The sequence below is a fragment of the Aethalodelphis obliquidens genome, unplaced genomic scaffold, assembly GCF_003676395.1.
Source record: "Aethalodelphis obliquidens isolate GAN/ISIS:26980383/991018 unplaced genomic scaffold, ASM367639v1 scaffold48, whole genome shotgun sequence".
In the NCBI taxonomy this organism is placed as follows: Eukaryota; Metazoa; Chordata; class Mammalia; order Artiodactyla; family Delphinidae; genus Aethalodelphis; species Aethalodelphis obliquidens.
In genome coordinates this window covers 678,966-690,814 of record NW_020837992.1, presented here as the reverse complement: position 1 = coordinate 690,814, position 11,849 = coordinate 678,966, and the positions used below count along the sequence as shown (strand labels likewise).

At 51.7% G+C, this 11,849-nt stretch overlaps 1 protein-coding gene, 1 long non-coding RNA gene and 1 other non-coding gene across 3 annotated transcripts; 1 reads left to right on the top strand and 2 right to left on the bottom strand.

Annotated features, from left to right (window-relative positions):
• Positions 1 to 1,031: 1,031 nt before the first annotated feature.
• On the top strand, positions 1,032 to 6,907 carry LOC113607411 (uncharacterized). The gene is made up of 3 exons (XR_003427937.1): positions 1,032 to 1,112; positions 4,389 to 4,458; positions 5,576 to 6,907. It is a non-coding gene; the product is annotated as an uncharacterized LOC113607411 (long non-coding RNA).
• On the bottom strand, positions 1,106 to 8,191 carry OPTC (opticin). The gene is made up of 6 exons (XM_027082674.1): positions 6,962 to 8,191; positions 6,085 to 6,218; positions 4,401 to 4,567; positions 3,497 to 3,699; positions 2,369 to 2,464; positions 1,106 to 1,876 (listed from the first exon to the last, which is right to left on the bottom strand). The coding sequence occupies exons 1-6, from the start codon at positions 7,493 to 7,495 to the stop codon at positions 1,706 to 1,708; spliced, it is 1,305 nt and encodes a 434-aa protein (XP_026938475.1). The 5' UTR covers positions 7,496 to 8,191; the 3' UTR covers positions 1,106 to 1,705.
• A 541-nt stretch (positions 8,192 to 8,732) lies between these two features.
• On the bottom strand, positions 8,733 to 8,836 carry LOC113607581 (U6 spliceosomal RNA). Its single transcript, XR_003427996.1, has one exon. It is a non-coding gene; the product is annotated as a U6 spliceosomal RNA (small nuclear RNA).
• Between the last annotated feature and the right edge of the window lie 3,013 nt (positions 8,837 to 11,849).

The window sequence follows — 11,849 nt, the reverse complement described above, 5'->3', positions numbered from 1 at the left end:
CCTCCAGACTTGGGGACCACCTGGGGCCTTGAGTGGTTGCCTTAGCTAACTCCTATTCCTTCAGCTTTCAGCTTAGACATTGATTCTTCAAGGTCTCCTGGACCCTTAAACTGTGTCCCCCTCCTGTAAGTTCTCATAGCGTTTTGAATATTCCTTTTACAGTATTTATCATGAGTTGAATAGTGTGGTTATTTGTGTGATTATTTGTTTCACACATGTCTTCCACACTCGACTTTAAGCTCCATGAAGAAAAGGAGTATGTCTATTGCATACCATCTGCACATAGCAGGTAGGTGCTCAATAAAATCCTTGCTGAATGAATATATGAACTTCTGGCCTCACCCTTCTTCTATGCCCCAGTCAACACCCGATGCCAAGCACCGATCTATAACACCACCCTCCCTTGCCCAACATGTCCTTATAAGAAGGAGAAAGATGACATCTCTCTTCCCATTATAATTCAAGGGGCAAGTTGGCTAGATCATAGTTGCCCTTCTTCCCATTCGCCCAGTACAGCAGGCCCAGCCCAGGATCCAAGAAGGTTGCAAGGAGGTGAGTAATTGCTATATTTATTTATTTATCTTTGCACAAGGCTGCCCTCTGGTGGTTAAACATCAAGAGAGCATGGCTAGGAACCAGCTGGCTGAGCCACCCGTGCTCAGAAGCTGGTCACTGAACCAGGAACAGGTAAGTGCTACAAGGAGGCATCCGGATGAAGATTCATGTCAGTTCTCCATCCTTATGAATGGCTCCCTCCAAATCTAACAGGAAGCCCTGGCACAGGAAAAGTAAGAAAATTTTAAAAGCCCCACAGAAACCCCACCCTACCCCCAGTGGGGTGGCCTGGAAGTACGGGGAGGGGTAGTTTAAATAGCTCTTCTTTTTCCTCAGTGGTGTGCTAGCAAATGTGCTAGCAAATGCTTAACAACAGGCTCTCTCTCTTTCTCAAAAAAATCCTAATGTGTAGTGTTTACCGACGTGCGTGGTGTAAATACTCCCATCATGGCCAATTTCAAACTACCAATGTGATGTCACTGAAAGCAGAGCTGGGAAGAGATGGGCAGCAGTAGCCTGTCATTATATAGTAGTTCCACCACACAGGTACCGTGGACGTAAGTAAGTTCAAGAACATGATTAATAGTAAAACATAGTAAAGTAATTGGGAAGTGATGAGTTTGAGTATTTATTACATTTGTTTTCAACATATCTAATTGTGAGTTTATATAATTTAGTTTTTAATAATGGCTGTATTTAACAACTGGTTTGCAAAATTCTGGAAAATTTTAATGATCAGTTATTGAGAGCCTAGTAGTAAGAGCTGGCTCCAGCACGCCACTGCTTCTCCCCACTTCCTCCTTCTCTTTCTGTTCCTCCTCTTCCTCTTACATGATTTTCTTGGCATTCTGTATGGGTAGGAGGGATGGGGGATATGGGAAAGAGTTTTGCTGCAGACGTCGCTATTCTCTGAGCCAGGCGCCATAAGGTGTTCAGGAAAGAGGATGGAGAAATACAAATCTGGCTCCTGGAGGACATTTCCGTGTGTGCGTTGGGGGAGGGGTGTGTGTGGAGTTTTGCAATTGCATCTTGAGGATGATTAGTGCCGGGATGAAACACCACTGACAGGGATCGGGCCCTGTGGCCCAGGAGGCCCGTGCCCTTGGTGGTCCTCCAAGGGCTCTTACTTGGGAGCAGTGGAAGGGGTGAGCTAGGTGAAGCGGCCTGTGGGGAGCCGAGGCAGGCAGAAGTAGGCACTGGGGAAGAGGTTCAGGTTGATGGGATTGCCGTCCAGGCGGATGTCTTCCAGCTGCCTCCGCGTGTGCTTGTGCCTCTCAGGGTCACAGAAGGTGTCCCTCTGCATGGTCTCTATCATGTTATTCTGGAAAGAACACACTGACAGCTGCAAGCCTGCTCCGCCGGGAGATTCTGCCCTCAGGCCGCACTGAAGGCAGGCTCAGTGTGTTCTCCCTACCAGCTTGCCTCCCCTTTACAACTGGAGAAGCCGAGGCACAGAAAGCCAACGTCCCATGCAAGGAAAGAGGAGAGGAGACCATTGAGGACGGATGGAGAGAGAGGGGAGATTGAGAGGGAGGAAGGGAAGACGGGAGACAGAGGGTAAGGGAAGGGGGAGAAGGAACAAGCAATTGGGTGAGATGGGATAAGGACATGGAGGGGAAGTGTTGCAAAGAGCAGGAAGGGGAAGAAATCAAACTGAGTCTGTGGACAGTGGTCTGAACAACACCTACCAATCCTTGTCTCCCACGAGCTCTCAGTGACGTAGACCCACCGCTGCCTAAGGGGGCAGGCTCCCTGCAATCTGACCTCCGCTTTCTGTGCTGTTCAATGCCCTTGCTCTGGGGAGGCCGCTCACCTGCAGGTGTAGTGAGCGCAGGCTTAGGGGCAGGGACCTGGGGATGGAGTCCAGCAGGTTATCGGCCAGGTAGAGGAACTGCAGCTTCTCCAGCGCCTGGGGAGGAGGCAAAGGGTGCGTGAGGCTGGTGGGTGCTGTGGGGCCCTGGCAGTGATGGGTGGCTGATGTGATCCCATTCACTCACTCAGGGTCTCCCGGGCCTCAGCCAGGTGCCAGGTTCCGCGCTGGGTGCTGTGGGGGAGGCCCATTTCCTCCCACTGGATGCAGAAGGAAAAGCTGCTGCCACTGAGGCACCGGCAGCTGGGGGAGTGTGAAGGCACTCGGCAGTGTCAGTGGCGACTCTGGGAAGAGCAGGCAAGGGGCAGGGATGGGTGGGAGGCAGGACGCAGGACATTTCGGCCCAGCCTCAGCATCTCTGCTATCAGAAGGGACTTTCCCAAATGAAAAGTCTCCAGATGCTACATCTGGAGCAGCTGTGGAGAGCATGGTCGGGAAACACTCGGACCAGCGTAATGAGAGCCACAGGCACAATGGAAGCAGATTGCATATGTGAGTGTGACAGAGCTGGGGTGTCAATTTCATCCACACCCCTCTTCACTTCCTCACTGGAACTGTCCCCAGGACTCTTCCTGGCCCTGCTGAGTGGGCAGCCCAGGGGGCCATATTTGTGCCATGTGTTGAGCCCTTCCCATCAAAACTGGCCAGCCAGTGACCAGATTTTCTCTCTTGAGAATTTGCTCCTAGAAAGACAGTGATCAGTCAGTTAGTGATGGGTTTTGGAAATAAAAGAATATGTAGAGTGAGAACTGGAGCCAGTACCACTGCAAGTCCAGTCACATGTAAGTCAAAGTTTTAGGGGAGCAGAAACTGAGTGTGCGAGGATGTTGGTGCACAGAGAGGTGACTGGGCAGTTGCACAAAAAGAAGCCAAGAGACCAGGTGCCCCACAGAGGGAGAGGGGGAGCTGCTGATGGTTTAGATGAGGAAAATTGGGTTTGATTTTCATGCCCCAGAACAGGGTTGGAGCAGAGATATCCTGTGAGGGCCATGTGTGTGTGTGTGTGTGTGTGTGTGTGGTTGTAGGCATGGGTGGCATGTGGTAGATGGGGGACTTAAGGCCCTGGCTCACCCTGAAGGCTTCAGGCTGTATCCCTGAGCTCTGGAGCTGGTTCAGGCGGATGTCCAGGACCTCAATGCCAGTGGGCAGCACAGGTAGCGCTGCCAGCTTGTTCTCAGGGAGGATCAGATCCTGCAGAGCAGGCAGCAGGAGAAGGGCATCGTCATCGATGGAGGAGATGAAATTGCTAGAGAGGTCAATCCTCTTCAGTTTTGCTAAGAGGTGCAGGGCAGAACACAGAGAGATGAGGGACATACCATCTTCCCTTGCTCCTGCTGGAGCTGCCTGTGCCCTGCTCCCTGCCTCTCAGGATAGGGGATGCTAGCCAGCTCTCCACCTGCACCAGGTCCAAACCAGAAGGAATAACTCTATAAATCTGGAAAAGCCCTCAGATTCTGTGATACCTTCCCCTGGAGTTCTGTCCTATGTGGATTGGCTTGGAAGAAGCTTTTTGAGGGTAAGACCCAACAGGCTCAGGAATCCCTGGATCCATCCCACTTCTACCTGTTAGTTTACACAAAAGAACAATGAGGCCCAGGAAGGCTGTCAGTAATTAGTGGAAGAATCTGGATTAGAGACAAGAGTTAACATGGCCTTGTCCAGAGGCCAGGACGGCAGAGAGCTACAGTTGCTGGGACAGCCTGAAAACGTAGGCTTGATCATACCTTCTCCTCCCCTGCTTCCCATAGCTTCGGGGAGAACATACAAGAACAGGTCACTTTTGCCATCTAAAAATCTTCAAGCAAAGGAATTAAAGAGACTGGGGCTATTTCTGTTTGATAGCTGGAGAGACTGAAAGCCAACAGGGAAAGGCACTTGGGCTGGTGACTGTTCAATGTGGCTGGGTGGCAAGGGAAAGAACCCTGGGGGTTCCCTCTGCCCACCCACTCTTTTCTGTTGCCAGGACATTACATACTCAGCCCTTTGAAGTCTCCAGCCCGAATATGACGGATGCGGTTGAAGCGGGCGTACAGGTAAGCGGTTGTCTGGGGAAGAGGAGGGATGTTCTCTAGGTCAGCATCATCACAGTACACAGAGGAACCAAGGCACACGCAGATCAGACAGGTCGGCAGGCCTGGCCCAGGTGGAAGACAGAACAAAGGGAGACCCCCCCTCCTCAGTCAGACTCCCTTCAGCCTCTGGGACCAATAGCCCTGGCCCCAGGGAGTGTCTGAGCCGTGGTTGTCTGTGTCTTCTTGGGTTGCTGCCCAGACCGACTGTCACAATGTACCCAGGAGTGCTGTTGGCCGCTGCCAGCCTGGCACTCAGCCCTTGACCTAAGAGAAGCAGATCCACCCTCAGTTATTACCCGTTACAATCCAAGCCCATTAGTGCCTTTATCAGACCCTGGTCCTGTGTAGGTTTTTCTGGGCCTATGTGGGCGTTTCTAGGACATCTATCAGTCTCTTTTCCATAGGGCTCCCCTCTGGTCCTAAAAGGTGCAATGAAGATGAAATAAAGCCAAATTCAGTGGAATGGCCAATGGCTGCCAGCTCTGCCATCTGCCTGGTGGGCGAGGAGTTAGACATGTTCTGTGTGGCTCCGAAAAGCATAATAGAGCCAAGGTGGAGTGTACACTGCCTGCCCAGGATTCATTTCCCCTTCTCATCGTTATCAGCATCTCAGTTTTCTATTGGAAAACATCCCTCCCCTGTTCTCAGTCCATGACCAGTGGTCATGAGACTTAGGCCAGACCATTGAGCTCAGACTGGCTTTACAAAGTTGGGAAGGTTTTACTGAATACTGCAGGAGGTTTCCATCCCTTGTTATTAGAAAGAACAGAGGTTACTGGAGATCACTGCTCGTCCAACTCAAGAGGGAACTCTGTTGGTAGTGACACAGACCCAAGATTAAGAGATAGCTCTTCTTCACCAGTCGTGACCAGTGTACTTATCCCCAGGCCTTGAATGGCAGGTCCAGCTGAGGCCCTTTATGGTCTCTTTAAGCCTGGGACATCATGGATTCCTGACAGAAGTGTTTTCTCTACAGGTGCCCCATTACCCTATACCCACCCAAGGCAAACATCTCAAGAAGAGAACAGGAACCGAGAGCAAGCAAGTCAGGAATTAACTGCATCCTCCTCTGCCTCAGTTCTGAACCCCAGCAGAGTGTCAACCCCCTACCGGCGGATATGCCAGCATACCAGAGTCTCCAGGAGGGCCTCAAGGAGAGGGAAAAGCTGCTAACGAGGGAATTCAAGCTGAAAAGCAGTATGACTACTTCATTTGCCCCCATGCCAAATGACGGCCACAAAGTTATTTATTCTTCTCTACAGGCCTTTAATTGTCTCTAATCTAATTATCACTCAACCTGCTCCCCCAGCGACGCTATTAATTAAGGTAGGTGGCTTTTCTAGGCACAGCGGAGTTCTTGCATTTCTTTGCTTCCTATCCAGTTTGTGCACTCAGGAAGAAGCATTAGGAACAGCCAGGCTCTCCCTTTGTTTTCTTTTTTCCTCCCCTGCAGCTGTTTCCCCTTCTCTCCCTGATCCTCCACTCCACATAGCTCTGACTGCACTCCTCTTTGGCACCCCTGGTGCTGGGTTATGGCTGCCGGCCCATGACCTGTGGCTATTGAGACCTGTGCCTGTGAACTTACCATGGCTGGTCAGGGAAACCAGCAGGCCCCGCGTCGTAGGCCTGGCCATTGTGGGGTTTGAAGGGGGTGTCCTTGGAGCCCTTGTGCTCTGAGAGAAACTTGTCCTGGTTGGAGAAGCCAGGCTGGTCCCTTTAACCTGGAGACACAGTATACAGTAAGCCAGCTTTGAGGGGCTGAGAGGGACTTCACTTTGGATTCTGGGAACTTCAGCGACCAATTTCAAGCTTGCAAAGAGTCACTGTGGAAAACGAGGGAGGGACGGCAGGAAGAGTGAACAAGGCAAGGGCCTTCTGAGCATCTGGTCCCTCATCATGACGTGGATGAGGAAACTGAGGTCCAGATGGGGAGGGACTGAGCTCAAGGGGCCGTCTGGTGGCAGAGCCAGAACCACATCTCCAGACCCCCCAGACTGGGCTTTTCCCTTGCCCGCACAGACCAAGGTCAGACAGCAGATGAGTGCAGACTTCAGATCAGTCCCTGCAAAGGCCAGAAAGGGCTGAAAAATGAATTTCAGAACTGAAGATAGTCTAAGAAAAGACAGGTTGTAGCATTCCTTTTTCCAAGGGAGAATGTGAGGACATTGCTGTTGTCCCAGTGAGATACACCTTATGGTCTTGAAGGCAGAGGGAAGGAGGGATGTATGACTTCTAAGGGAAGTCCCACAAAATTTGCTACAAACAGACAAAGAACTTGAAGTTTTGTGTCCTCTTTCTTAGTATTATCTAAACGACAAGTTCCTGTGGAGGGATAAGAATTTCCACCTCCTAGAGAAAGTTGGAGGCTTGAGATACCTGCATTATGGAACAGGTAGAGAGGGACCAGGCCTCAGGCTCCCAGTTTCTTGCAGGGAATGCAATGGGTCTGCTGCATGCCCCTCACCTTGGGGAGCTGGTCCCTGTAGTCTGTGAGTTCATCATAGTTGCTCAGGTCAATGACTTGATCGTAGTTGTCTAGGCTCAGGACATAGTCCCCCAGTTGCAGAACTGCATAAGAATCGCCTTCTCCGTGCGGCTGGTCTCCTTCCCTCTCCCTCTCCGTCTTTGGGAGAGATGCTGTCCTTGCTTCCTGCAGCATCAGGGCCAGCAGGCTGAGTAAGGCCAGGAGCTTCATGGAAGTCCTGGCAGGTGGGGGATGGGATGAGAATGGGGCCGAATCACTTAGGTATCCAGTCCTGGGGGAACAGCTCACAAACTCACCCCACTTCCCACCCCCACACTTGCAGACTCTTAAGCCATTTGTCACACACTTAGTGCCTTCATTGCATGTGCAGGCTCCTTCAAGGCTGGGGCTACATCTAGGGGGATATCTCCTGCCAGCCCCCCTCACTGCTCGCCACTTCTGTCTCTTCACATGCTCATCCACACACTGATATTCACTCACGCAGGAATGTGCAGGCACCTGGCAAAGGCTCATTTACTTAACACACACACACTCATGCATGTCCCCTTGTCTACATATGTCCCTACTAACTAGGCACACACTTGTGAATTTACACAGATGTTCTCTCTTATACAGCCACCCACTCAGTGTACAACCATTAGCCACTAAACTAGATTCAGAGAAACTTCACCATTAAGGAATCCTGTGGTTTTTAAAAAGATCATTCATTCATTCATGCCTTTGCTTGACAAACATTTATGAGATATCTTAATAGTCGCAGGCACTGGATTTGTCTCTGGGGGCACAGAAATAAATAAGGCATGCCTAGTTCCAGGAATGACTAGTCCATTTAGAGAACATAGGCTTAAAAATTGATTACACTGTAAAAAAGCATGTTAGTTTTAAAATCTATTTATAAATGCAGCTTTTTAGAAACAAATGATTATGGAAACGAAAGAGCTCTTTGTGTTTGGTTGTACACACTCGGAAAGTTCCTTAGGTTTCTGTGTACAGGTGAATTCAAATGTTCATCCACATATGCACAGATGGGTCAAGGAATGTGTGCAGTGTGGATGTGAGGTACCCAGTGTATTTCTGATAATGCAGCTCTCCCCAAAGCTGGCTACACAAGTCTCTAGTAGACTCTCCCTCTTTTTTTCTTCATTTTTAAAAACTGAAGTATAGTTGATTTACAATGTTGTGCCAATCTCTGCTGTACAGCAAAGTGACTCAATTATAAAAAATATGGGGCTCCCCTGGTGGCACAGTGGTTAAGAATCCGCCTGCCGGGCTTCCCTGGTGGCGCAGTGGTTGGGAATCTGCCTGCCGATGCAGGGGACGCGGGTTTGTGCCCCGGTCCGGGAGGATCCCACATGCCGCGGAGTGGCTAGGCCCGTGAGCCATGGCCGCTGAGCCTGCGTGTCCGGAGCCTGTTGCTCTGCAGCAGGAGAGGCCACAACAGTGAGAGGCCCGCGTACCGCAAAAAAAAAAATAAATAAAAATCCGCCTGCCAAAGCAGGGGACACGGGTTCGAGCCCTGGTCCCGGAAGATCCCACATGCCGCGGAGCAACTAGGCTCATGCGCCACAACTGCTGAGCCAGCGTACTGCAACTACTGAAGCCCGCGCACCTAGAGCCCGTGCTCCGCAACAAGAGAAGCCACCACAATGAGAAGCCCGCGCACCGCAACGAAGAGCAGCCCCTGCTCACCGCAACTAGAGAAAGCCTGCGAGCAGCAACAAAGACTCAATGCAGCAAAAAAAAAAAAAAAAAAAATATGGAAAGCTTCACGAATTTGCGTGTCACCCTTGTGCACGGGCCATGCTAATCTCTGTAGCGTTCCAATTTTAGTATGTGTGCTGCCAAAGTGAGCACGCTCCCTTTCTTAGTTTTTGCTGGGTAATGGGGTAAGCCCCTATCCTAGCAAGAGGTGTCTCTTCATCTTACCTCCCATACGTTACTCCAAACCAAATTATATAATCAAAAAAATCTTAAAGCAAAAGCCCTAAGACAGTTTACTGCCTCCCTCCAACCTCAATCCCCTGTCTCAACCCAGACACCCCACCTCACTGCACCCCTGTGCTCTCCTCCCCACAAGCACTCTCCCTCATTTGCATACCAATGGGCCTAACCCCTCAAAGCCTTGAACCTTACCCCTGGAGACTCTTTTGGTTCCAAACGGAGGCTCACAACTTCCAGAGAGGTGGGGACTCTGATGGAGAAGTCATGACCCACGGAGGGGTCTGGGTAGACTGTCGCCTGGGGAAGGCAGGGGAGCCAGCCAAGGCAGGCGTGTAGCCAATCAGACTTCTCTTTTTCCTGACGTCCAGCTGTTTCTTCTCCTCCTTCCTCAGCGTGTCCCTCATCCCACTCCTTTGCTTGGTTTGAAAGATTTTTTTTCTCCCTCCCTCCACCTCTTCTACTCTCAGCCCCCTATACGTACCCCTCTCCACCTCCCCTCATCTTTACCTCTCTTTCTCTGTCTGCTACATCTCTCTCTTTCTGGCCCACCATCTTTGAGGGGGCAGGTGGTTCCCACCTCCTGAGGGGAGACCAACCCCTCAGATTCTGTACTCTCCAAGAAGAGAAGGCAGCAGTGGGGCTATGTGGAGGGATGCGGCTTGGCTTTCCAGCTTTTTCTCCAGCCAGAGAGTGATAAGGCTTTGGCTTCATAGATGCAATCCAAAGATTAAAAGAGGCTCAGGTACTCCGACCAGCACCACTACCCACCACCTGGACCTCTGATACAGGACCATAAAGATCACCACAGGGAAAGAGATTCAAAGAGAAGGTGAATGGGGGATGGAGCAGGATTTGATAGCCAACTTCAAGCTCTCTGACGGTGATGGGGAGGAAGATATAGGAAATTCTCCCAAATCTATAAGATTGAGCCCTAGAAAAAACCTTCCTGATCATAAACACCAGGAGGCATTGTGTGGGGTCCTCAGGGGGCCGAGGAGACTCCCCCCCACTCCATGGTCCCCTACCAAAGATGCATGTGTCAGGAGAGACTCTCCTTTCCCTGGTGCCTTAGGTTGCTGCAGGGCAAGTCCTTGCTGAAGGCACGGGTAAGGGGCTAAGACATTGTCCCTAGGAGTCTGCCAGCCTGCATACATGTTTGCCAGGTTCATAGGTGAGGCTCCTCCATACTTCCTCCCACTAACCAGATACCGAATCCCAGCTGCATAGTTCTCCTTAGGATCATTTAATCCAAACCTTTCATAGTGCATGTGGGGAAACCGAGGCCCAGCAAGGTGAGGTGACTTGCCCAAGGTCACACAGAGCCAGGGCCAGGTCCTAGATTTCCTGATTCTCAGGCCAGAGAGTTCTCCTTTATTCATATGACCCTCCCCTTCTTTGCCTCACCCCTGAGGTCCTGAGGCCATGTATCTCCGTGCCCTCAGAAGAGATGGCCTTGGCAGAACTCATCTCTGCCCTGGCACAACAGGTGAAGGGTCAGAGCTAACAGCCTGGCCCCAGGGGCAGTGCTCAGCCTGCAGTGCTCCTGGGCACCAGCTGGTGTGGAGGGGGCTTCCCCAGCTCAAGAACCTTGTCACCAGAGCAACACTTGTTCCTGTGCCCCAGACAGCCCCCCGCGTGTGGAGAGACACGCAGGTCTCTGCTGGTGGAGGGAGGGAGCCCCTGGAGCCAGGAAGGTGCCCGGGAAGCAGAATGCATATGTGGCGGGCTGTCCTCTACTTTCTCTCTACAGCCTAGGCTCTGCAGCCAGAAACCCGAGCCCCCGCCCCGCCCCCCAGTCAGCCTGGGCGTCACCCGTCCCCACCCCCCACCATTGATTCCCTGCGAAGAATGCAGATGTGACTGTTCATTCATTCCCCCCTGCAGTCTGCTCCCACTCTCCTTCCCCGCTTTCTCGGTGACGCACACCCGCCAGCCCTCCTGCTCTCTGGGCTCTTATCGCTGTGCCCCCTGCAATCGGTATTCTCCCACGCACTCGGCCAGCTTGGCCAGATTTGCGGTCACGCCACGCATGCGCCGGCTCCCCCACCCCGGACCGCCCCCCCACCCCCGCCCCCGGCCCCCGGCCCCCAGTGGAGCAGCTTCTGATTTAGGCTGCACGTCTTAGACCCTCTCCCAGCTTCTGCTCTCGGTTTCACAAACACACCGGCACACATTCTGGTTACCATGGATTTCAGGGAGGGTCCATGGGATGTGTGTGTGTGTGTGTGTGTGTGTGTGTGTGTGTGACCTACGTGGGAACCGTCTAACGATCATGCTGTTCCAGGCAGCTCAGCCCCCAGAGAGCCCGGAAAAGGTGGCGCGAGGTGCCGGAGCTGGTCTAATCCGAATCTCATTAGGAGAAGCAGGAGGGCATGATGATGGAACGGAGGTGGCAGGCCCTGGGGACAGAAGTCTGGCCAGCTGACCCTGTTGCTTCCCTGTTCGTGGGCAGAGAGAGAGGCAGGGGTGGACGTTTCAGGAACCCTCCTGCTTTTTGGACAGCAAGGGTATATTCCCTGCTGAGGGCTTGTAGCTACATAACTGCACGGCTGGAACTCATTTCTCTTCCTCTCTCAGGCACACACACACACACCCCTCATACAGGGTAGACTCCATGTCTTCCAATCTTTTTCTCATGCTGCTTCCCTTCTTTCCTGTTTATGTGCTTTTTCCTCCTTCTCCCACCTGGCAAAATCTGATTCAAACCTTAAGATCCAGCTTAAATGATAGGAGCCATTCTGGTTTCTCCCAGGCAGAAGCAGAGGCCCTCTCCACTATGCTTTCTGTACCCAACATTATTGCAAACACTTAAGACATGCAATTACTAATTCATGGATTTTTCCCCTTATGAATTCCTCAGTGGCGTGGGGTATATATTACTTATCCTTGAATTCTTAGCTGGGAACCTTGCACGTGGTTGATATAT

Coding starts and splice junctions, on each gene's coding strand:
- OPTC (XM_027082674.1), bottom strand. CDS start 7,495: ATGAGCCTTTGCCAGGTGCCTGCACATTCCTGCGTGAGTGAATATCAG. Junction 4,568..6,084: donor CTGGTTTCCCTGACCAGCCA/TGGTAAGTTCAC, acceptor CTGTCTTCCACC/TGGGCCAGGCCTGCCGACCT. Junction 3,700..4,400: donor TGGAGACTTCAAAGGGCTGA/GTATGTAATGTC, acceptor TGCACCTCTTAG/CAAAACTGAAGAGGATTGAC.